A 22,455-nucleotide genomic window follows, 5' to 3' on the forward strand; every position below is an offset into this window, starting at 1 on the left:
TTGACTAATTAATACTCAGGCAAGAGTCTTGAATGGATTTTGATTTTATTTAAAACATGGGAATATGAACATTTCTTTAAAAAAAAAAATCTTTTATACCTGCTTTACAGATTTGGTCACATGTATTAAAAAAGAAAAATGGCAACGTTAACATTTTTCATAGACAACTGCGTAAGTGCTTTATACTTCTCTGTGGCCAGTAACGGGAATATGGTGAGATTTTCAGGTATCGATCAGGCGGGTGCATATCTAGCACATTTATCAGTTAGTGCTACAGACAGAACATCTGAATAGACGACAGAAAGAAGAATGTGTGGTTCTCCCCTACTGGACTAAATACAGACAGACAGGTACTGATGGCACCTTTGAAAAACATTCCATTTGATATATTTTCATATTCAAAGCACTAAGATGAAAGCTTATATTTTACAAGATATAGAGCAGTATTGTTGGATGGCAAAAATCACAGTTGAAGGTAGAGAAACTATGTATATTACATTTCAATTTTTAAGACGTTGATGACTTTTAGCACTAAAGACTAAATACAGAAATGGTGACACAGAACACTGTAGAGTACGTGGACAGTATTATGTCTACATTTGACACAAAACCTTACTGTTATTTTGTGCACATGATATGTATTTTACAGGACTTTTACCCATTGATTATGTAAAAAGAGGCGGAGCTATATCATTTTGTGCAACTGGAGCAACAAATGATACATGGCATAGTAAAGCAAAACTCGCTAGTGATATGTAATTTAAAAAACCTTTTTAAAAACTTTAAAAAAAAAAATTGAAAAACAATTTTAGGTTTACTGGCCAACCTGACTTTAGACTCATACGAATACTGAATGTTGAATATGCAATCACACACAAGTCATGCAAATGAAACGACCAAGTAAACTACTGTCTATATATGGAATATGGCACAAAACTAGTATTTGCATAGAGTTGAATAAAACCTATTATTTCTAAAAGGTCTAAAAGAATGCCGTTCTTTTACACTGCTATACATTTCAGCTCACATCTGTGTCTGCATCTGCAGACAATCCATTTCATTCAGGACACTGCAAGTAAATATCCATACTGGAATATGTTTTTCTGCATCAAATTTAAAGGAATAAAATCTTCTGGCAGACAAAAATGTATAACATGCTGAATCTATTTGGTCTCTCTTCATAAAACCACGTGATAGCAAATAATTTCCTGTTTCACTTGTCAGTTATAATGATACTTTCAAAAGTCGTCATAAGACTGAAACAGGGAACGACTTACAAGTTTAGGTACTACACGCTAATGAGACCAAAGGTTCACCTGATTCTCGCAGAAATTTCATAAAATTTCATTTAAAAGTTGCTAGCAATCATTCACTATGATTACTGAGTTGAACACACTGTTCCTTTAAATTGCACGGTTAGTGTGTTTATGCAGGAGAAAGCGAGTGTGACACCGAGTTGTATACAATCCATGTGATAAAGACACCCGCTGCCCAATGATTCATGGATATGAATATAAGAAAAGTGCATTTCTTCTGATACACTTGTTTTGGGAACAAATTGGTAATGTGTCCTTTTGGGAGTTGTACTAGATGTCCTTAAAGCACCAAGCCATCTGATAACCTTTTTCCAGCAAGAACAGATGCTGTATCTCTAATTAAGATCTTTGTTAGTATTTTGACAAAACGATGACAAAATTCCCTCCAGAGCTTCCATGTCTATTTCTTCACTTGAGGGAGCTTGTTGCCTGTTATAGAATAAACAGAGTTGAGTAAAACAATGTTAATAAAGAACAGATGTGCGAATGTGTTACCAGAAAGTGATGCTGATACATCAGTAAACCTTTCTGTGACCGTGACTCACATTGGTGATTGGTAGAGTGGTCCTTGACCAGACATTTGCTCTGGCATATATGGAGGTGTAGACTGAGGAAGTCTGGGATAGGGCAACAGAATCACAATAGTCAGTGATTAAACAGCCATTGCAGCCAAACATTTACTTGGGTGCTATTGCTCTATACTAAACTCTAGTGAGCTGCCTACCAAGTTGGCTAACTCAAACTATGTTATCACATGTGCCCTCATTGGTAAAGCCACTCTCCACAAGCTCAGTGAAAATTAGCATTCAACATGGCAGACAGAGCCAAGAAAAATGTTCATTATAAAAAGACATTACTATGTTTTAGGTCAGTAAGTTTTCTTTATATATATATATATATATATATATATATATATATATATATATATATATATATATATATATATATATATATATATATATATATACACACACTTTTGTTTAGCAAGCATGGAATAAATTGATTAAAAGTGATAGTAATGGCACTGATAATTTTACAATAATACTGACACTGAAGACCATAGCAATGATGCTGAAAATTCAGTCAACACAGGAATAAATTACATTTTAACTCATTTTAACAATGCAATTATTAAACTGCTATTTAAAATTGTAATAGCATTTCACAATATTACTGATTTAAGTGTTTTTTGTTTGTTTTTTGATCAAATAAATGTATTCTTAGTGAGCATAAGAGACAATTTTTTCAAAAGCATAAAAAAATGCAACATTTTGCTATTCATTTTTGGGGAACATCACGATGTTAGCTTAGCAACGTGCTAATTTCAGACTCTGCTGGATACAGGATGCCTCAAAAGCCATCGATTACAATAAATCCTTCTTATTTAGAAATATAATCAGCATAGTGTCTTGTCCTACTTGTTCCATTCAAGCAGATAGATGTGAATGTGAATTAACATCATCAAAGCGAAAGTTTAATTATACTTACGGGGAGAAAATGGCCGGATTCCTGTGGGGGTAAAAGAGGTATTTTATACACCACCCAATAAAGACTTGTTAAAAAAAATGGCAACAGTGTTTATATCTGTGGCTTTAACAATGATTTGATTAATCCAATACGCACATGTTTGGCCCATAGACAGTGGGCATAGGCTGCCCAAACATATCCATAGGGGTGTCTGGTGGTATGTTGGCGGTGGAGGAACGTTGGTCTCCTCTGAACATGAAAAAAAAATACAATTATGTGATAGACTTTGTCAATGCCTATTACAGTACCAGTTAAATTAACTGAATTAATTATCCTGTCATACTATATGTAGAAAAAGTTCTCTTAATATACCCAGAGTTGTTTTAACATAAAATTATACTTCAGTTTATAATATATTCAAGGTTTCTTTATTAATACCTGAGGGTAAATTTGTTGACGTCTTGAAAAGTGATATCAATTTACAGCAAAATATCTTTACTTACGGGTTGACTACTGTTGTTAGTTTGAATGGTAGGTAACCATCAGGATTGGGGGGAGAAGGCACTGTTTCAGGACACAAATGCATAATTTTTTTAACGTTTCGCTTTAACACAATATATATATATATATATAACCTCAGTATACAGACATTGTCTTAAAGATCTGGTTACACACCTGTAAAGAATTTCTTAAATACTTCGTTCTTTGGTAAGTCTGGATACACATGAGTGATGCAGTTAATGTCCCGTATGCGGTCGCCAAGGCCAGCTGAATCCAGATCTTTCTTGGTGAAGGGTTGGATATTCTGGATTTTCCTGCCTCCATCTGAGCAGAAAAACAAAACATTTAACTACAAATGATCACTAGATCAATACATTTGAATTAGTCTTGCTGATACTACATGGATATATATCCATCTGTCAGGCAAAATAAACTTTTATCTGTAACTTAAGGTAAAACAGATTCTTTATTTACACAAAAGGCTCTTTCAGACTAACTTTATTCCTCAATACTTAAGTTAGACAAAAACAAAACTGTGTATACCATTCAAAAGTGACAGTATTTTTACATTGTTAAAAAGTTATATTTCGCATAAATGTTGATTTGAGCTTTCTATTCATCACAGAATCTTGAAAAAATGCCATGGTTTCCAAAACAATATTAAGCAGCACAACCTTTCAATACTGATAATCTGAAATGTTCCCTGAGCACCAAATCAGCATATCAGAATGATTTCTAAAGGATTGTGTGTAACAGTCTATCGAAAAAGAATAAAGGTAGGATGGGAACTTGGTTCTATGCATTGGTTTTTGATCGGAATTTGAGATGTGGGTGTTGCACTCAAAAAAAAATGGAGGAAGATGAACTCAAGCGTCCAGGGGTGGGATTTGAACAAACTAAACAATTGGAGAAAATAAATGAATCATAATTTAATGCAAATTTTAAACTGTAATAATATTTCACACTATTGCTATTCTACTCTATTTTTAAACTAATAAATGTAGCCTAGGGGAGCATAACAGGCTTCATGCAAAAACATCAAACTTACCATCCCAAACTTTAAAACAGTAGTGCATCATATAGTATGAATATTTGAGACTTACTATCACTGGGACCCACATAGGCGATGGTGATGCCACCAATCTCTGAATCACTAAAGCGCAAAAGAAAGGTGCCGTTGGGTTTGTTTTGCAGGATGACATGGAGATGCTGTTTTCCAATGAAGCCAAAGATCAATCTGCAGGGGCAATGAGGGGCAGAAATCGAATTAGTCTTTTCCATAGACTGTAAAAAAAAAAAGATGGACGACACGTCTCCAATTCCTTTCACTTTAGAAAAGTGAAGCCAAAACATTCTCAGTATGGCCGCTGTCATCTTAGCCTGAGTCTGAGCAGTAGTGAGGTGGAGCCGCAGTAGCCCCTCACTGCAGAACACAAGATCCAGGGGGCGTGGTTGGCAGGTTTAGGGGTCGAGAGGTGGGAGGAGCTGGATCTCTATCCAACCACGCCCCCTGGATCTTTTGTTCCGCAGTGAGGACCATCTCTGGGGCCGAGATATCAAAGTCCTACCTAAACTCCCGCAGACCAAATCGAAAAATCACAATCATGACGCTACACCCATTTTATTTACAAATCAAATAACTAATTAAAAGCAAAAAAAAAGTATTTGAAGTGTAATTTGATTATTTAGTTTGTCTCACGTCACATTAGATTACATTTAGAGCGTCCAGCTACCTGAGGGTGATCGAAACGTCTTGTCTTCACTTTTCAGCGTTTGTGTGGCACACTTGGTCTTATCTAGTTCTCTTTAAAGTGAAAAGCTAACTGAGGAAATGTAACTGTACCCTTCACTCCAATAGTCTCTCAGGCATTTCTTTGTAAGATCCATCACCCCTTCAAACCACTGCCAGAAGGTGAAGTTTCGACCAGGCAGGACTTCCTGTGTTATAACGGAAAGAAATCACACCATTTCGCCAACCAAAACATCTGTGAATGTTACCTAAATTATGCTAGGGTCTCTAGAGACATGGATAAATTTGTTAAATTGGGCACAAATGCAATTTAAAGACACAACAGTATGTAAACATTGTCGGTATTCTAATAAAAGTAAAAATAATATGAAAAAACAAACTTACTATTCATCTGTCAGACAACACATGCTCATAATATTGTATAATAATGCACATAAACAAATACATGTTAGTGGCACCTTGTTGAACTGAGCCCAGGACACTGGCATGTTGCTGAAATCTTCATTTATGTCTGGTTGGTCGAAGATCTTCTGGGCAAGAAAGTGAAGGTTGTATCTGTCCAAGCACCGCTGTGTCTGCACTTCAGACATGAATTTACTGCTAAGAGCTTCACACATCTTTTTCCAGGGCACACGCTCTGGAACGACGAACGGAACCCTGTCCTGAAATCATCACAGCACAGAGAACACATTCTCGATTTGTTCACAAAACCTTGAAAATGGCGGACAAGAGGAAAAGGACGTTTGACGAGGTTGTTTCAGATTACTCACAGGCTCAGAGAAGGCACAGTCCCATATGATGGTCGCCATAGCATTGATTTCCTGACTACCATGTACAATTACAACCACAGGGAGAGAGATTGTCTGGAAGATGAATAAAACAGTAAGTTACTGTAGTTAGTTTCCTCACTCATACACACCAACATAGAAGTTTGTTATGCATCAGTCCCTCCAGGATTTTGCAATTGCACAATTTAGCGCTAACAGCATTATTTGAAAAGGGAATTATCTTAGAGGGAGTTGGCTCATCAAAATCCATAATTCAGTGCCTAAACAAATAAATCAATACGTTCAACTGTGCTGTTACTGTACTGCAGTGAATGCCTTTGTAAAGTGAGCAGGGATGGAATGGCCATGAACATTTTGGCCATAAAGGACTTACAAATTGTCAGTTTTATACACAAGTGTTAATAAAAGTTCCAATATGAGAAAGAGATGGTAATATTTCATATTTTCAAGTGATTTTTTTTAAAATCATTGATTCATGGCATCACAAGATTTATATAGACATTTTTAATAGGAAATAAAAGATCCAAAATTAGCAACGCAGAAGGTGATATCACATATTTTCCAGTGAGAGATTGACTTGTTCATTGTCTTTCCACTTCCTTGTTTATACTTATGTTTCGATTGTGTGGGACAAAATGAAACTTTCTAGAGGTTTAATGCTGGGCTACTATTAAAATAGTATTTACAATAATGAATATAATGTATATTAGTCCTCTTAATGCTTGATTTCACAATTTTTATTTTATTTTTAGTAAAGCAGATTTATAAGTATTTCTATGCTGATGTCACCAGAGGGGAACAAGATCACAATTTCAGAATTTGCTCAAATATTTACAGGTATTTGTACTCTCAATGTCACTAAATACATAAGTACATGATGATTATAGGTGCGTTTTTACTGCAAAACAAAATTTTGACAGCAACAATTTCAGTCACTTTTGGGTGGCAAAAAAATCGTTAAAAAAAAAATCACGGTAGGACTGATATATGTATCTAATATTTGATGACTAAAATACGATGACTAAATAATAAACTTAAACAATCCATAGCATTAACATAAATTAGTGAAAGACGATGGGCAACCACCTGAATGGTATAAGGGCTCTCACAGCCAGTGATGGTTAATTCTGTGGTAAACAACAAAGCAAACTTTTCCTCCGTCACCGACTCAGAACCCTTCCTGTCAGCTCGTTTGATCTTCCTTATGGACTGAAGAGGAAAAAACAGCTCATTAAAGGGAAGGTATTTTTAAACCATTAAGTAAATATGGCAATATCAATGTTACAGTGAAATCAGTGAATCAACAGATATTACAGGGAATCCAAAATCAGCACTCTCAAAGAACACTTGTTTGTGACAAAGACCCACCATGTTTCTAAAGGTAGCACATGTGCTCTTGCTTGCAGTGTTGTGCTCTAAGATTGCCGTGCTGTTGATAAGTTCTCCTACATTTTCACTAAGTGGACCAAGACAGAGACAGAATGATTATAAAACATTTGCATATTTTATAAGTGTATGCTACACCTCTAAAATTGAAAATTGTATTGCCACTGTATGGTTAACAGCTCAACTGAAACCCTGATTCTGTTTGCTTATCTTGTTGTGCCTCCACTTCCTCTTTATGTCTGAGAACAGCAACAAAGGCTGTCAAATGTATGACATGTATAACAGCTTGTACAGGCAAAGTTTCACATACAGCAAAGGCACAAAAGTCACATTACAACATAATGCCACTTAAGTTGTAGATCGAAGGTGATATTTTACACATGAAACAATGTTTAGCAACATATTTTCTGTTCACCTTCAGTTTCTTTTGCACGTAATTTGTAAAATGACATCAAGATAATTAGTTCAAATTTCCATCACCTTTGAAAGTGAATAATAAGTGAAAAACACTTTGCAGTTTTTTTGCATCTGTGAATGACAGTCTTTAAAACTGTCCATTTATACTATCTTGTTATAAAATAATATGGTAGCACTTTACAATAAGTTGCAATGTTTTTACATTAGCTGCAGCATACAAAAGGTATCATGAACTAATGATGAACAATACTTTTAAAGCATTTATTAAATTACGCTAATATTATTTACAAATACACTATTGTTCATTGTAAATGTTAAATATTATAATTTTAAACTACTCTTTTTTTTTTTTAAATGTATTTTATTCCTGTGATGACAAAGCTGAATTTTCAGCAGCCATTACTTCATCCTTCAAAGTCACATGACACTAGAGAAATCATTCTAATATGCTGATTTGATGCTTGAGAAATATTTCTTCTTCTTCTCATTATTATTATTATAAATGTTGAAAACAACTGAACTAATACATATTTTAGTGGAAATTGTGATATATTTCAGGATTATTTGTGATCATTGACCACAAAACCAGTCTTAAGTTGCATGGGTGTATATGTAGCAAAAGCCAAAAATGATAGATTTTTCTTTTATGCAAAAAAATCGTTAGGATATTAACTAAAGATCATGTTCTATTAAAATATTTTGTACATTTTCTTACCATACATATATCGAAACAGTTTTGATTAATAATATGCAACTTTTAAGGCGATTTTCTCAATATTTAGATTTTTTGCACCCTCAGATTTCAGATTTTCAAATAGTTGTATCTCGGCCAAATATTGCCCTATCCAAACAATAATTAAATAATATTTTTTTTTCTGTAAATATGGTCCTATGGAGATGTGTATGTGCGTTTTTAAAAACAGACAGCATGCTTACTTGGGTACGACACCTTGTCTCGCTTGAGCCTCAGTAATAATCTGAGCCTTCAACAGGACAGGTTTCCCAGGGGCCATCTTCTCTCCCAGCAGATAGCGTACAGTGGTGGAAAACTTGGATTGGGTTTTGATGACCTGGGGAGGCTGCTTATCTACTACCAATGAACTAAGTTGCCGAGACAAAAAAATTACACTATCAATAGCCAGAAGAAAAAAGCACTGACATTATTTACATGATTGCATAATCATCTGTTGTGATTACAAGATGACTAAGTACGATGCAATCTTATCTTTCTCAGATCTGAAAGAGGCCTACATACTTTTGTATGAGAGTCTGGAGCACATGTGCCAGGCTTTCCTGCAATGTGTGAAACTGCTCAACCACTCCGTGGTCTCTCTTCACCAACATGAGCTCCTGCCTCAGGTTACTATTTACTCCAAGCAACTGCTCACACCTGCCACAGAAAAAAGGAAAGAAAACATTATTTAGGCCAAAGAGCGCAGATTCCATGCGTGACATAAAAATTTATATAAAAGCAGTCAAATCAGAGGAACCGATCAAAACATCATCCACAGTACATTAAATATGAGTGCACTTGAAGAAAGGATAAACAAAGTTAGAGCTGCAATATACACAATGTGTATTGTCTGGTGAATTACAGTCTGTCAATCTGCTGAAATTCAAGAGGCACAAACCAAACACTCAAACAATGAAGACAAGTCTGTTGAGTTTTTTTTAAAGAAAGCAACAGGATCTTATATCAACATATTTTAACTCCTCTTGTGTTCAAAGCCAACTTTTGTAACGGGGTCGGATTGCTCACATTGGTTTCCATTCAATTTGCCAAAAATGAAAAAGAAAAACTACAGATTCATGTAAAAACCCAATCTTTAGTAGAAATCTCTATTGTAGCTTGTCAGGGGTTTACGAAAATAAAATATAAAAATGTAATATTTCCTATCTACTTTTATTGTGTTATTTCTATTGGGGTCATATATAAATACACACACACACACACACACACACATACAGGGTTCCTCTCAATAAATTAGAATGTTGTGGAAAAATATATTTATTTCATTAATTCAACTGAAATTGTGAAACTTGTGTATTAACAAAAACCCAACAAATTAGAATACTTCATAAGAATTTCTGGCCTTCTGGAAAGTATGTCCATTTACATGTATGTTCATTTTACATGTACATGTACTCAGTACTTGGTATAAGCTCCTTTCGCTTTAATTACTGCCTCAATTCAGTGTGGCATGGAGGTGATCAGCTTGTGGCACTGTTGAAGGTTTCTTTGACAGTGGCCTTCAGCTCATCTGGATTTTTTGGTGTCTTGTTTTTCATTTTCCTCTTGACAATAGCCCATAGATTCTCTATGGGGTTCAGGTCTGGTGAGTTTGCTGTCCAGTCAAGCACACCAACACCATGGTCATTTAACCAACTTTTGGTGCTTTTGGCAGTGTGGGCAGGTGCCAAATCCTGCTGGAAAATTAAATCAGCATCTTCAAAAAGCTGGTCAGCAGAAGGAAGCATGAAGTGCTCCAAAATTTCTTGGTAAACAGGTGCAGTGACTTTGGTTTTCAAAAAAACACAATGGACCAACACCAGCAGATGACATTGCACCCCAAATCTTATCAGACTGTGGAAGCTTAACACTGGACTTCAAGCAACTTGGGCTACGAGCTTCTCCACCCTTCCTCCAGACTCTAGGACCTTGGTTTAAAAATGAAATACAATACATGCTCTTATCTGAAAAGAGGACTTTGGACCATTGGGCAACATTACAGTTCTTCTTCTCCTTAGCCCAGGTAAGATGCCTTTGACGTTGTCTGTGGTTCAGCAAATTCCTTGACACGTCTGTGTATGGTGGCTCTTGATGCCTTGACCCCAGCCTCAGTCCATTCCTTGTGAAGTTCACTCAAATTCTTGAATTGATTTTGCTTGACAATCCTCTTAAGGCTGCGGTTCTCTCAGTTGGTTGTGCATCTTTTTCTTCCACACTTTTTCCTTCCACTCAACTTTCTGTTAACATGCTTGGATACAGCACTCTGTGAACAGCCAGCTTCTTTGGCAATGAATGTTTGTGGCTTACCCCCCTTGTGAAGGGTTTCAAAGATTTTCTTCTGGAAAACTGTAAGATCAGCAGTCTTCCCCATGATTGTCTAGCCAAGTGAACCAATCTGAGAGACCATTTTGAAGGCTCAGGAAACCTTTGCAGGTGTTTTGAATTGGTTAGTTGATTGGCATGTCACTATATTCTTATTTGTTGAGATAGTGAATTGGTGGGTTTTTGTTTAATGTGAGCCAAAAACCATCACAATTAAAAAGTTTAAATTTATTTTATACACAAGTTTCACAATTTGAGTTAAATTACTGACATAAAATAACTTTTCCACAACATTCTAATTTATTTAGATGCACTTGTATATATATTTGTCATGACTACTTGCGGTGACTATTTGCACACTGATGTGGAAAAAAGTACATATAAGTATATAAATGTTATCTAACATTATTTGTACTTCCCCTTTCTCTTTCTCAAATGCTTGTTAGGGGAAAATGGGTTTCTCACACTTCTTTTCAGTTATGTAGCAGTTTAGTAATTGAGATCCAAAAAAAACTACACAACCAAAAACAACCTTTGACAGATTTTTTGACTGTTAAACTGAAATGGATGAAGAATTTTCCCTGGCTGATTGCGAAAAAAGTCTCAATTTCAAGCAAGTTTTAAGTCCAATTTAAGGTCTCTTGTATTTTACATTTTAGAGTTTGACAAGTAACAATAAATATGAAAATCTAGTGTGGTTCAAACTCGCCCAAACACAAAACATAAATGATGTATTTATTGTATATTATTTTTCCTAATCAGCTTATGTAATTTTAAAACTATTGCATAATGTTCGGCCTATGCAGCTCATGGTGATACTGAGAAATGTAATTACATAGTTTTTTTTTTTAAGAACATTTGTGTTTACTTTTGTGTGATAAACAGTTTTGGTACTGTGCTGGTTCACCACCTGACATCCAATTTGAATCCTTAAGCAAAAATAGTTTTCAATTAGATACAATTCTCTCCGTATTATACATTTTAAAAAAAACTTGACTAAATAATTCAAAAACTGTTTAATAATAAATAAAACCAGTAGAAAGCAGTTGGTAGAAAACATTCAAGAAGAGAAAGAAGTGGTGAAATAAATACTGTGATCATGAAGGAACTATTTGTGGCACAGAGCCCACTGTAAAAAAGGCAAATGAGGCCAAAGTAAATAAAACAATGAAAGGAAATCAAGTTAAGGGAAATTATTTAGTTGATACCATTCGTGGAGTAATACAACTGAAACAGAAATGTCACCATGTCTGAAGAGGGCCAAGGTTGTCATCAAAGTGCAAGCCAATGGTTGCTCGGTGCTGTTCCCATCTCCAGGACTTAATTCGCAGAATAAGACTGGCCTGGCAAAGCTCCAGAGCACACACAGCCTCTTGAAGGAGCTGCATGCGCTTCTATAAACACACAGACATAAACAAACAGTGAAAAACAGCTCCACTGCATCTCCGTTTTCTTCACTTCTCTTCCATGTGACAACCTCTTTGTGATGCATTTAAGCATTTACCTTTGCACAGACTGAATAGTTGAACTCAAGCTGCTGTATGCGATTCTGCCTAGTGACTAGATCTGAATGCTGTGGATCCAACTCATTTTGACCTGTAGGGAGACAAGAAAATTTTAATTAGATATGCTGATATGCATGTTTGCCTGTGTGGATGTCTATTAAATCATTATGTGAAACTGTATCCTTTACAAAGTCCTTTACATAATGTCCTGATTATGATAACTCACTCCAGTGGTTAAGAACAGTTCACTTGTGTGGTTCTTCATGATGTTCCTTTTATGTTCACAAATTTATGTAAATCAATAATCTCTGGGTATCACCTACTACAGAGAAGTACAAGTGGTGTTTGCTTACTATATTGTAAAATTGCTGCAAGTGTCTTTTTCACCAGATATATGAAAAGGAGTCAGCAGATTTGCATTTGGGTCTGTCAGTATAGGTCATCAGGATGGGGTTTGACTCGTAATGTTCATAAATCTGTCATAATCTAATTGTAAACACATCTGAATAGGTATACAGTGTTTGAAAGAGAGTGAATTATCCCCTAATTATGTCGAAAAGAATCTCTCAATGAAGTATTATTCACTACTAGGTTAACTTTAAGTATGATTCTGAACATCTCTAAGCGATGTTAGCAAGAGCCACTCCAGTGATGAATCCTTTACAGATGTTCATGTCATTTATGGTCCGATTTGCTTTTAGCTTTCCTTCCCTTTCACTTCCTTTTCCTTTTAGGATGACTGACGTACAGAAAGCATATAAAAAGCCTTCTGACTGTCCAATAAAAAAAAAATCACTTCTTATTTTGCTGTCCGCAGGAACTAGGGTTCTGATATCTCAGTACAGATTTTCATCTCCAATGTATCATAATAAGCACAGTGTTACTCCTGTGATGAATTTTATGTTTTTTATTATCTATAGGCTCATTATGAGGAAAAGCGCACACACAAAATTAACAATTTATAAACAATACATTTAAACATTTATTAAATATTATATATAATCATATTTTTATATTACAGACTTTCAGTTTTGGCATGTGACAATCTTGATAATTTAATAAGCATATACAAACAGGCTGATTATAAATTATTACTTATAAATATAAAATTCATTCATTAAATGTAAGATAATAAAGCAATAATTCAGTTTAATCTAAAAAATCTTCTAGAGGAACAAATTATGACATTTTTGAGAGTAAGAAGAGCTATATGATGGACTGTAAATATTAGCAAATACTGAAGGCTATCTGTCATGCACTTGTAGATGAGACACTCATAAAGATGATGATAGTTCAATATAACGTTTAATCACAATCTAAAAAGATGAATATCAATACATACACAGGGTAACACAAGCTGCATGAAACAATCTAATAACCAACAAGGACTGGTACAGAGAGGGAAACTTAAGTAGGGAGACTAAAAAGGGACAAACAGGTGAGGATGAACTAATAATGATATAACAAGAACAGGAACAGGAACATAAACAAATGTGGCCACACAGAACTAACTAATGAATGAGAGAGAGAAACAGGGCCAATGAACACGTGAGGGATGAAAAACACAACAAAACGTCCAAAGGGGTGTGACACAATCGCACACGTCCAATTCCAAAGAACTGCAGTTTTTCCAGTACAGAGACTTTCACATATATGCACATTTAATCTGTCTTCAATGCATTTCATACAAAGACTACTACACAAATACAGAACTTTTAAACTGATCATTCATATAAATTAACTTTTAAGCCTATGCAGTTTACTATATTTTGCATTGATGTACTGTGACATCAAATACTTGTCGAAACTTCAAATCAAGGCTAGACTTGTTTGAAGCCCTCATGTCGGAAACAAATATTTACACATCTGCTGCTCTAGGGCTTGTCTTATTGCGTTTTTCAATCTGGCATTGTTTCATACCTTTATGTTAACCGTGTCAAGCAGCTATGTAAACAGAAACGTTGCATGGACTGAGCCAAGTGTGCAACCACACAGGGCCTTATGCCTGACCTGCAAAACTGCAGCTGTCTTATATAAGGAAAACCAGTCTCCAGACTCTTGGCTTATATCGAAATCCTAGTTTTGTGCTTCTAATTCGTGAATGGTGTATTTTATTTTATTTTTGTCGCCACGATTATCAAATATCACGCAACACTGACGTCTTACGCACTCCATTAAGTAATATATATATATATATATATATATATATATATATATATATATTTCCACAGCTTGTGAGAAAACAACGGCTCTCTGTAGTAAATGCTTCTCCATGTGAAACCGTGCAGGTGATGAAGATTTACTGCTGATTACAGAACCGGTTTTACTGACAAGATATGCACTACATATCGCATGCGTTTTATCATGCAGCCCCTATCGTATATAGCAAGTCGCACAAAGAAACTGAGTTAAGAATTTTTGCCCATATTGCCCAGCCCTAGAGCGTCATCTATAAGAAACTTGCTAAGTAAGATCATTAAGACACTTTTCTTTTTAAATGTGATTTGGAATAACATGTATTGTCAAAAGCGCAATACAAAACAATGAGTACTGTAAAAGTATTATATGATGATAAGCAGTTCACAAATACCTTGAACTTAATGAATAGGAGAAGGAACCAATGAAACAGCAAAACATTCATTAACATGTTATAACCTAAAAAGTGTTTAATACATATGGAATTAATGACCACCAAGCAGCACTTCCTCCTTTGTTTTCAGTTAAACAAACACCTTTTAAACAGTGTGGGTTTGAAAATGTCTTTTATACCGAGTGCTTTCAGCAAGGCAAGCTTGGCCCTGTGAAACTTCAGATGGATTGATTATTTTCAAGTGATTTAGACTATTTTCATCTTCATAAGAAGATGAACACCAGTTAATTCAGTCAAGAGTGAAACAGTAGACTTACTGTTATGTAAAAAAAAAAAAAAAAAAACACTCCTACCTTGCATCGACTCCATTTCCTGTTTTTCCCAGTTCAAATCCTCTTGAAGCTGATGAAGTGTTTGGCGGCAGTTCTGAATTTCCAGAACTTTGAGCACCAGATTGTCCACATCAGTCTTACCATCCTCTCTTGCAGGTTGTGGGGTGCCATTGGTAGCTGGAGGACCCTGAGGAATTTGCTGGAAGGGTGGGAAGTTGGATTGCATACCCTACAAACAAGCACACAAACACCCAAAGCAATGACATAGTGGAAATTGACATTGACTTACAAAGTTAAGATTGCTGTAGCATTATTCTAAAACATTCAAAATACTGCAGAAAAAGGGTTTTATGCCTACCACCTGTGTTAATAAATGTCTTTCTTTTCTTAGAATATCTCGAACTGTCCTCACAAGTTGCATGGGTTGTTGCTGGAACACACTCTGAGAAGCAGTTACATGAGGTTACACAGTAAATAGTCAGAAATACAAACAATGTCCTTTGTCAAAACATGTGTCAACATGGCAGGCTGCCAAGAGTAATAAATACAGAAACATCCCACATGAAGATCATATAGACATCATACAGACACAGACCATTTCAGACAGTAAAATTCTTGTTGCTTGTAAATTAAATAATGAGCTTTTATATTGTTACTGTATTGAACCCAAAGCAAATTATTAAATATAGAAAATATAGATTTTGTCTAGTTTATTTTTTTCCCACTCATGTTTAATGTTAGAAATTTTAGATACATAAACCTGAAGAGAAACTTTATCAATTCAATTTAAATTTACACAATAATTGACCCCTATAAAACCTCTTGCATCCCACTTTAAAAGTTGAAAAGTCTTTATTTCAATTGGTTTTATATGTTACAGTAGCTTTAAACCAGCAAGAATCAAGAGGATTAGGAATATTGGTTGTGCAGACCAAGTTCCGGCTGATATGTTGTAGTTTGACCCTCTCCACCACGTTAGGATTGTGTTGGGCCACCTCCTGCAGCAAATGCACCATCTGATCCAACAGCCTTCGGGCCTGAGGCTCCTGCTCCATGTTGTCTACATCAAAGTTCTCCCTGAATCAAACATTACACAGACATAAGATTTTTATAGCACCGCTGCATAGAGTTATCCTTGGCAACTGTCACAAACTGACATGGAACAATATCTTTCAAGTCTAGTTTGTCCTGCGCTGTTCTTCAACCGTTATCCTAATTCTAATTATGATGAGAATTGATAATAATAATAATAATAAATGAATAAATGATTCAGCTCCCTGTCACAATTCCTAAGCAGTGTAACTACACTAAATAGTATGCATCAGGGTATAGTCACTCATATTGCAATTTGTTTTATTTAGTCACCAGTACATAAACGTACATTCAGTCATTTGAGCTTAAAGAAAAACCTTCACGCCTAAAGAAATGAACTTTTGACATGTTTAAAATCATGTACCCTCACATGACTCCAGTCATATCAGTAGTGTAAATAAGGTTCTTTATGTAACAAAGACAGGATCACCTCGTGGAGGGCGCCATATTGGAATTACTACGTCCTCTTTTTCCATGACAATTCCTGGATAGGACTTATAAAGTGCCTAAAATGTCCTGATTTTGGCTTTTTTTTTCCCCCTCTATTGCTGTGCTCTGTACAGTCCTCATACATTATACATATTAACCTGTATTAGCATTGACCATTCTCTGTAGATCCCACCTTCTCACATGCCACGACTGGTCGATTATGTACAATGCCTGCATGCTATTGGGCAAACTACTTTTCAGTCATTACCTTCAGCATGTATGAAAATATTTATGAATATGCCTAATACTACTCACTTCTCTAAATTTCAGACACTTTCTTTATGGAATAAAGTAATCATGGCTAGCTGTGAATAAAGCTTTTCTACACTGCCGTCGATCTGTGATGTTGTATTCACATTAAAATACAAAGCATGCATTTTATTTGTGAGAGTGATGTCATACCATTTCTGTTCCTCTATCCAGCTGGCCAGATAGTGCCTGACGTCCAGAGGGAATGTGTCTGGGTAGAGTTCATTCAGTATCTGAGTTGACAGGAACTGTAACTGCGGGGTCATTTGCGCCCACAGCGCCATAGTGTGCAGGCACTACAAGAATTTAAAAAAATAAATAGATAAATAAATAAAAAACATTTCACAGCTTTACCAATGCACTGGAAAAATTAAATTTTCAGTTCTTTGGAATTGGAATTTTTCAGGGATTGTACAATGAGAAAGATTACTCAACCATGTGCTGGCTTAAACAACATCTGTAGTCCATTCAACATCTTTAAACAGTGAACATATCAGTGAAGCATCAAAAAAAAAAAAAAAAAAAAAGACATTAAAAAGTTCACAAAAGTCTTGTGAACAATCAATCAGTTTAGCTCACTTTGTAAACAAATAATTCCACTTGGCTTCAGAAGGCTTGGAATAAATTAGGTCATTTAAAAAACTTTAATGGTGCTTGACAGACATAGTCTCTATAAACTCTCAATCATTTTGAAGGTGATTCATGTTTCACCATTTATGAGGGTGCATACGTACGTATTCAAAAATTCACACTAATGCTCATGGCTCAACGTCTAAAAAGAACTAAAAAAAAACAAATTACTGAGTGTCTAACAAGTTTCCTATTCTGAACAAATTCGATTGAAACTCTAAATTCTTCTATGGAAAATCAATGTCATTGTGAAAAAGGTCATTAATAAATAGCATCAGATTGCTGGATAAAATAAATGAAGAAAGTCCAACCTTTTATACTCTGTATTTCAGACTAACAGAGCAGGGTTTGTTACTAATGCTCTCTGTGACTTTTGTTTGGACAAGGGAGAAAAGACAGTATGCCTGCCTTATCTCTCACCAACATAAGGGGACAGAAGACACTGTGTGCCACAACACGCTTGACTAAACAACAGCCCGGCAACCCAACCATCACTAATATAAAAGTTTACTTACATGCACATCATTTATCTCTATGCTGCATTGTGAGTAAGTAAGAACATATTTAATATGATAATGCTGCTGATTAATAATTTTTTTTTACAGGATCGTAATGGAACTTTATTTTTATTTGTATGTATTTCTGTATGTCTGGATAAGACCAGTGAAACATAAATTGTTAATTTTCAGAATGGAAAAAAAACTTAAGAAGCTTAAACCCAGACATAAAGTAAAGTTAGGTTAATGTGTTAAATGTGTTAAATAAATGTAATGCGGTTAAACATACTTAATTTCATGTATTATAAATGCAATAAAAACACAATATATTTAATATAATAAAATCAAATGCACTTTACATACAAATACCACTAACAGAAATGAGATCACACTGTTAAGATTCACTTATTCTAGTCTAGTAGAGTTGCCTACAAGCACACATGGTGTGTAAGATTTAAGCAGTAAAACTGAACTGATCCAACACGAAAGCATGCTGGATCATGTCTTCCATAACTACTATTGAGCCACTTCTCACTCCAATTTTTTTTTTAGCAGAATTTTACAAATCGTCCATTTAAACTTCACACATGAATGAAAATTCTCAAATAAAATATTGATATTTCAAAGAACACTGGGGTCCAGACAACTTTGGGCTCCCATTATATGTACAAAAACAAATCTTCCCTTTAAACTACAAGGAAAACACAAATAAGGAAAACACATAAAACGAAGTAGATATGCTTAGCAGTAACCATCTAAATAGGTAGTTTGTAATTTGTTAAAGCTTGTTTTTTTTTAATCTAATCAAATATCAATTTAGCAGTTAAACAGGATGTTTCTCAATAGGAGCTGCACTGAACCAGGCAAACTGTAGTATAATCCCATGTCATTTGTAGGCCTCTCGAAGACCTGTCATAAGGTTCGTTAAAATATGTAGTTTAACCAGTGCACTGCACAAGAAATAAGTAGGCAGTGTTTCTGTAGTAAATTGCAACATATTAATCAATAGATTACTCACGAGTTTCACATTCGCTGTAAAATCATAGGGCGTAATTATATGTATCAATTTTTTTTTATATAATATATAATCAAAGATAAGACACTGCCCAATAAAGCTTTTTTACTAGATAGAAGGGTGAAAACAAATAAATGTAACACAAGGTGTATGTTTTTCATTCACTTAAGCTCACGACTCATCCTGTAATTGGGAATCCTTCTGTTCTAAATAAAATTTCCCTTAGATCCTCTTTTTTTAAGCAGGCTTAACTGCTTCACGCCAACTAATAGACTAAAGGTATACCTGCACTAATGTTTGACAAAGGTATTGGTGCAGCGTAGGTGAAAAAAGGCCACACCTATGTGCATAGCAGCGAACCTAACATCTGAACATAAATCATTAAAGGGAAATAAGTCATGTTACTTTACTATACAGGACAAACAGATGAACCATGGAAATGTATCAGATGACAACCGCCTGTTAAACTTGACCACTGTGTTGTTCGGGAGTGTTAGATTGCTATTGTGTGAACACCAGAAGCGGTGCAGGAAAAACAGGTCTGATAAAAATAAACGGTGCTTAATTCTGTAGAACACATACTGTAAGAAAAACTGTAACATCTAAATTAACTGGCTAAATTCAAGAGTAAAATATTATTTAACATCACTAAATCAAGCAAAATGCATTGATTTACACAAACACAATTTTTGTTTTATGGGTTAAATCAGGTAGAAATCAGGTTCCCACTTTCTACAGTGTAGAACAACCGAAATAAATTAATATAAGAGGATCTTATAAGATTAAATAAGATGCCATTTTCATAGAAGCAGGGTTTTATGGCTCCTAAATAGTTGTGTAGCAATATAAATAAGTCTTGGTGCTTTGCTTTTACCGCTGCAATTTAGCAGGTCATAGGCAAAGGGTCAGAAGCTTAAATCTTCCATAACTTGTAACTGGTTCTCTCTCTCTAACATAAAAAAACGTAGATAGAAATATTTTCTTTTTCAGCACTGTGTTGATCTTTATGTGATAAGCGCGGCAAAAAAAGGCCATAATATCTGAATCTTATTTAAAGACCTCATTTGAAAATGAGTTTTAAAATTAGTAGAACATGTGTTAAAAAGTTGCAATGTTGTTTAAATGTCTGTCTGGTGTTTTTAATATGCTTAAAGAAAAAAACATGTGCAAATCCATCAGCCAAAACCACTGCTGAACATTTTCTCTGGAGAGTCTCAAAAATCTCTACGCTCTCAAGAATGCAGTTTGGGTGGCATGACATATTCAGGCCATTTTAAAGAAATTATTTAATGGGAAACACTTTTAAATATGTCATTTTGATTATTGAAGATGAGTTTTAAGGGATACAATTGGTGACTGCAGGAGGGCATAATAGATTTCCAATTTAAGTATTTGCAGAGAAAAAATTTAATTTGAAACATTTTATGTCTTAAGGTCAATTCACACAGCGACAACAAACGCAGACAGGCAGCAACAGACACTTTGTTGGGTTCAGTCCGATCAGTGTGTAACCCCTGTTGGAGCTTGTTTTCACCAGTTGAGCAATGCTGAATTAGTGTTTGTCAGGTCGTGGAATGTCTAAAGTGTGACATATATTTGGGGATTGTCTGCACTGATCGATGTCTGTCGGTGCAGTTTGAATTGGCCTTTTTTACCACAAAGACTGCTCTTTCATAGTCCTGTTTTGTTAAGACATCATCCTGGTATTAGATGACCTAGAATATATTGGGACGGTAAACATCTAAAATAAATATGGAAGTGAAAGCTCTGATAATTTGGTTTTGGAGAAATCTGATGAGAAGGGTTTGCGTTCACATTAATATCTTGTTTGATTAGTGATTTTTTGTTTTCTTAAAAAGTTAATTGTGTAATGGACAACCAAGCAATCTTTCAGCATTTCACTCAGAAAACAATGCAATTCTCACAACAAGCCAGCCTTACACTGAAACCGAGACAGCAGTTGGCACCAGACACTTGGAGCACTCGTCCATTTTATTTGATCTCTTTATTTGACTGGATTGATAATAGTCATATCGTATAGCAGAAATGAACAAATGAACAGAAATGAACAAACTCGTAGCCCTTTTCACTCATCTAATTATTGTTGATACTACTTGAAATACTGTGACTAATAACACAAAAGACATGAGCAAACAACTTAAAAACTGAGAAAGTATTCATTATTTCTTCAGGCTACAATAGGGAAACACTATTTTTAATTTGGCAGAGAAATGTGCATACAATCTCTGTTTCCTAAATAAACTTTAAATGAACCTTTATTATTTATTGCATCATTGCAATTAATCATTGCATTGCATTCTAGATCATGTCCACATCCCCGACAAAAACTACCCATTAGTAAATTGCATGAAACTCAAAAACTCTAACAATGACAGACAGAACATTGATTTGTTTCATCTTATCCACTTTGCACAGAAATAAACACTGCACTAAGCCTTTTTAGTGCATTTTAAAAGGCTACAGCAAATTCATATAATATTTATGAAAAATAACAGCATGGGGGTGTTACATCCCAAAGTATAAAGTTGACACAAGCAATGTTCCAAAAACAGTGAGAAAGGTTTACAAAGAACAGACGACTCTCTAGTGCACAAAGAAGGCCTAACACACCAATGCCACAAGCAGCCTATGGGGAACAGAAAGTAGGGCGTGAATTCGTGTTGGCGCTAGTGCTTAACACTTAAGTATTTTCCAATATCAAGTGTAGGCCCTTGTGCTTAACACTTAAGTATTTCCCACTATCAAACTAAAACATACATATATTACGTGACATTAAGCACAATAATATGAAAGTCCGCTACGTTCTAGCCACATAAGCAGACCTTCCTCCCTTGCTACTTCCAGTAGAGTCAAATACAGGAAACTTGTTGAATATCTGAATTCTCGTGATGTCCTCGCGTATTTTGTCATGGAGTATCGTGGCACAAATATGGTCATGTCATTTAGGTGTCGTTTAAATATGCTAACATACATATATAATGGTCTAGCTAAACCGACTTCACAATCATACTGAGATTAAATGGTTTTTCTGGTCGCCCGCTACGCTCGACAGCGAATTTTCGTGTACAGTAGCGGAAAGTGGGCTATTACAAAACTCATGTTTCCTCCTTACAAAAGCGATAAACAAATTCAGGTCGCGATAAACTCACCGTCCGTGGTTTATATAGTAAAAACACAATGTTGTTAGAAAATAACTTACCTGATTTCGACGCCAGCTCTTTAACACACGTAAAGAGATATAGAGTTAAGTCTGCGCCTTCCGTGTGCGTTTGTTGTTTTTTTTTCTTTCCACCTACTTTCACTTTACACTGACACTGAAGCTGCTGCTGCCTATTGGTCATCCTGATGCAGCTCTTCT

The 22,455-nt window shown here is 35.2% G+C and overlaps 1 protein-coding gene across 2 annotated transcripts; it reads right to left on the reverse strand.

Annotated features, from left to right (window-relative positions):
• Window positions 1-28: 28 nt before the first annotated feature.
• Window positions 29-22,452, reverse strand: LOC113065461 (signal transducer and activator of transcription 5B-like). 2 transcript variants are annotated; one of them, XM_026236708.1, is made up of 21 exons: window positions 22,297-22,452; window positions 17,088-17,230; window positions 16,037-16,181; window positions 15,466-15,546; window positions 15,126-15,333; window positions 12,182-12,273; window positions 11,923-12,071; window positions 8,881-9,015; window positions 8,562-8,726; window positions 7,191-7,278; window positions 6,909-7,031; window positions 5,805-5,897; window positions 5,493-5,696; window positions 5,128-5,222; window positions 4,388-4,521; window positions 3,459-3,608; window positions 3,287-3,347; window positions 2,940-3,032; window positions 2,805-2,825; window positions 1,862-1,933; window positions 29-1,745 (listed from the first exon to the last, which is right to left on the reverse strand). In XM_026236708.1, exons 2-21 carry the CDS (start codon window positions 17,216-17,218, stop codon window positions 1,652-1,654), a joined length of 2,334 nt encoding a protein of 777 aa, XP_026092493.1. In that variant the 5' UTR covers window positions 17,219-17,230; window positions 22,297-22,452; the 3' UTR covers window positions 29-1,651. The 2 variants fall into 2 exon arrangements, with proteins under 2 accessions (XP_026092493.1, XP_026092492.1); XM_026236707.1 differs by having other exon boundaries at window positions 15,463-15,546.
• Window positions 22,453-22,455: the final 3 nt, after the last annotated feature.

This window comes from Carassius auratus, chromosome 48, assembly GCF_003368295.1.
Source record: "Carassius auratus strain Wakin chromosome 48, ASM336829v1, whole genome shotgun sequence".
Taxonomy (NCBI): Eukaryota; Metazoa; Chordata; class Actinopteri; order Cypriniformes; family Cyprinidae; genus Carassius; species Carassius auratus.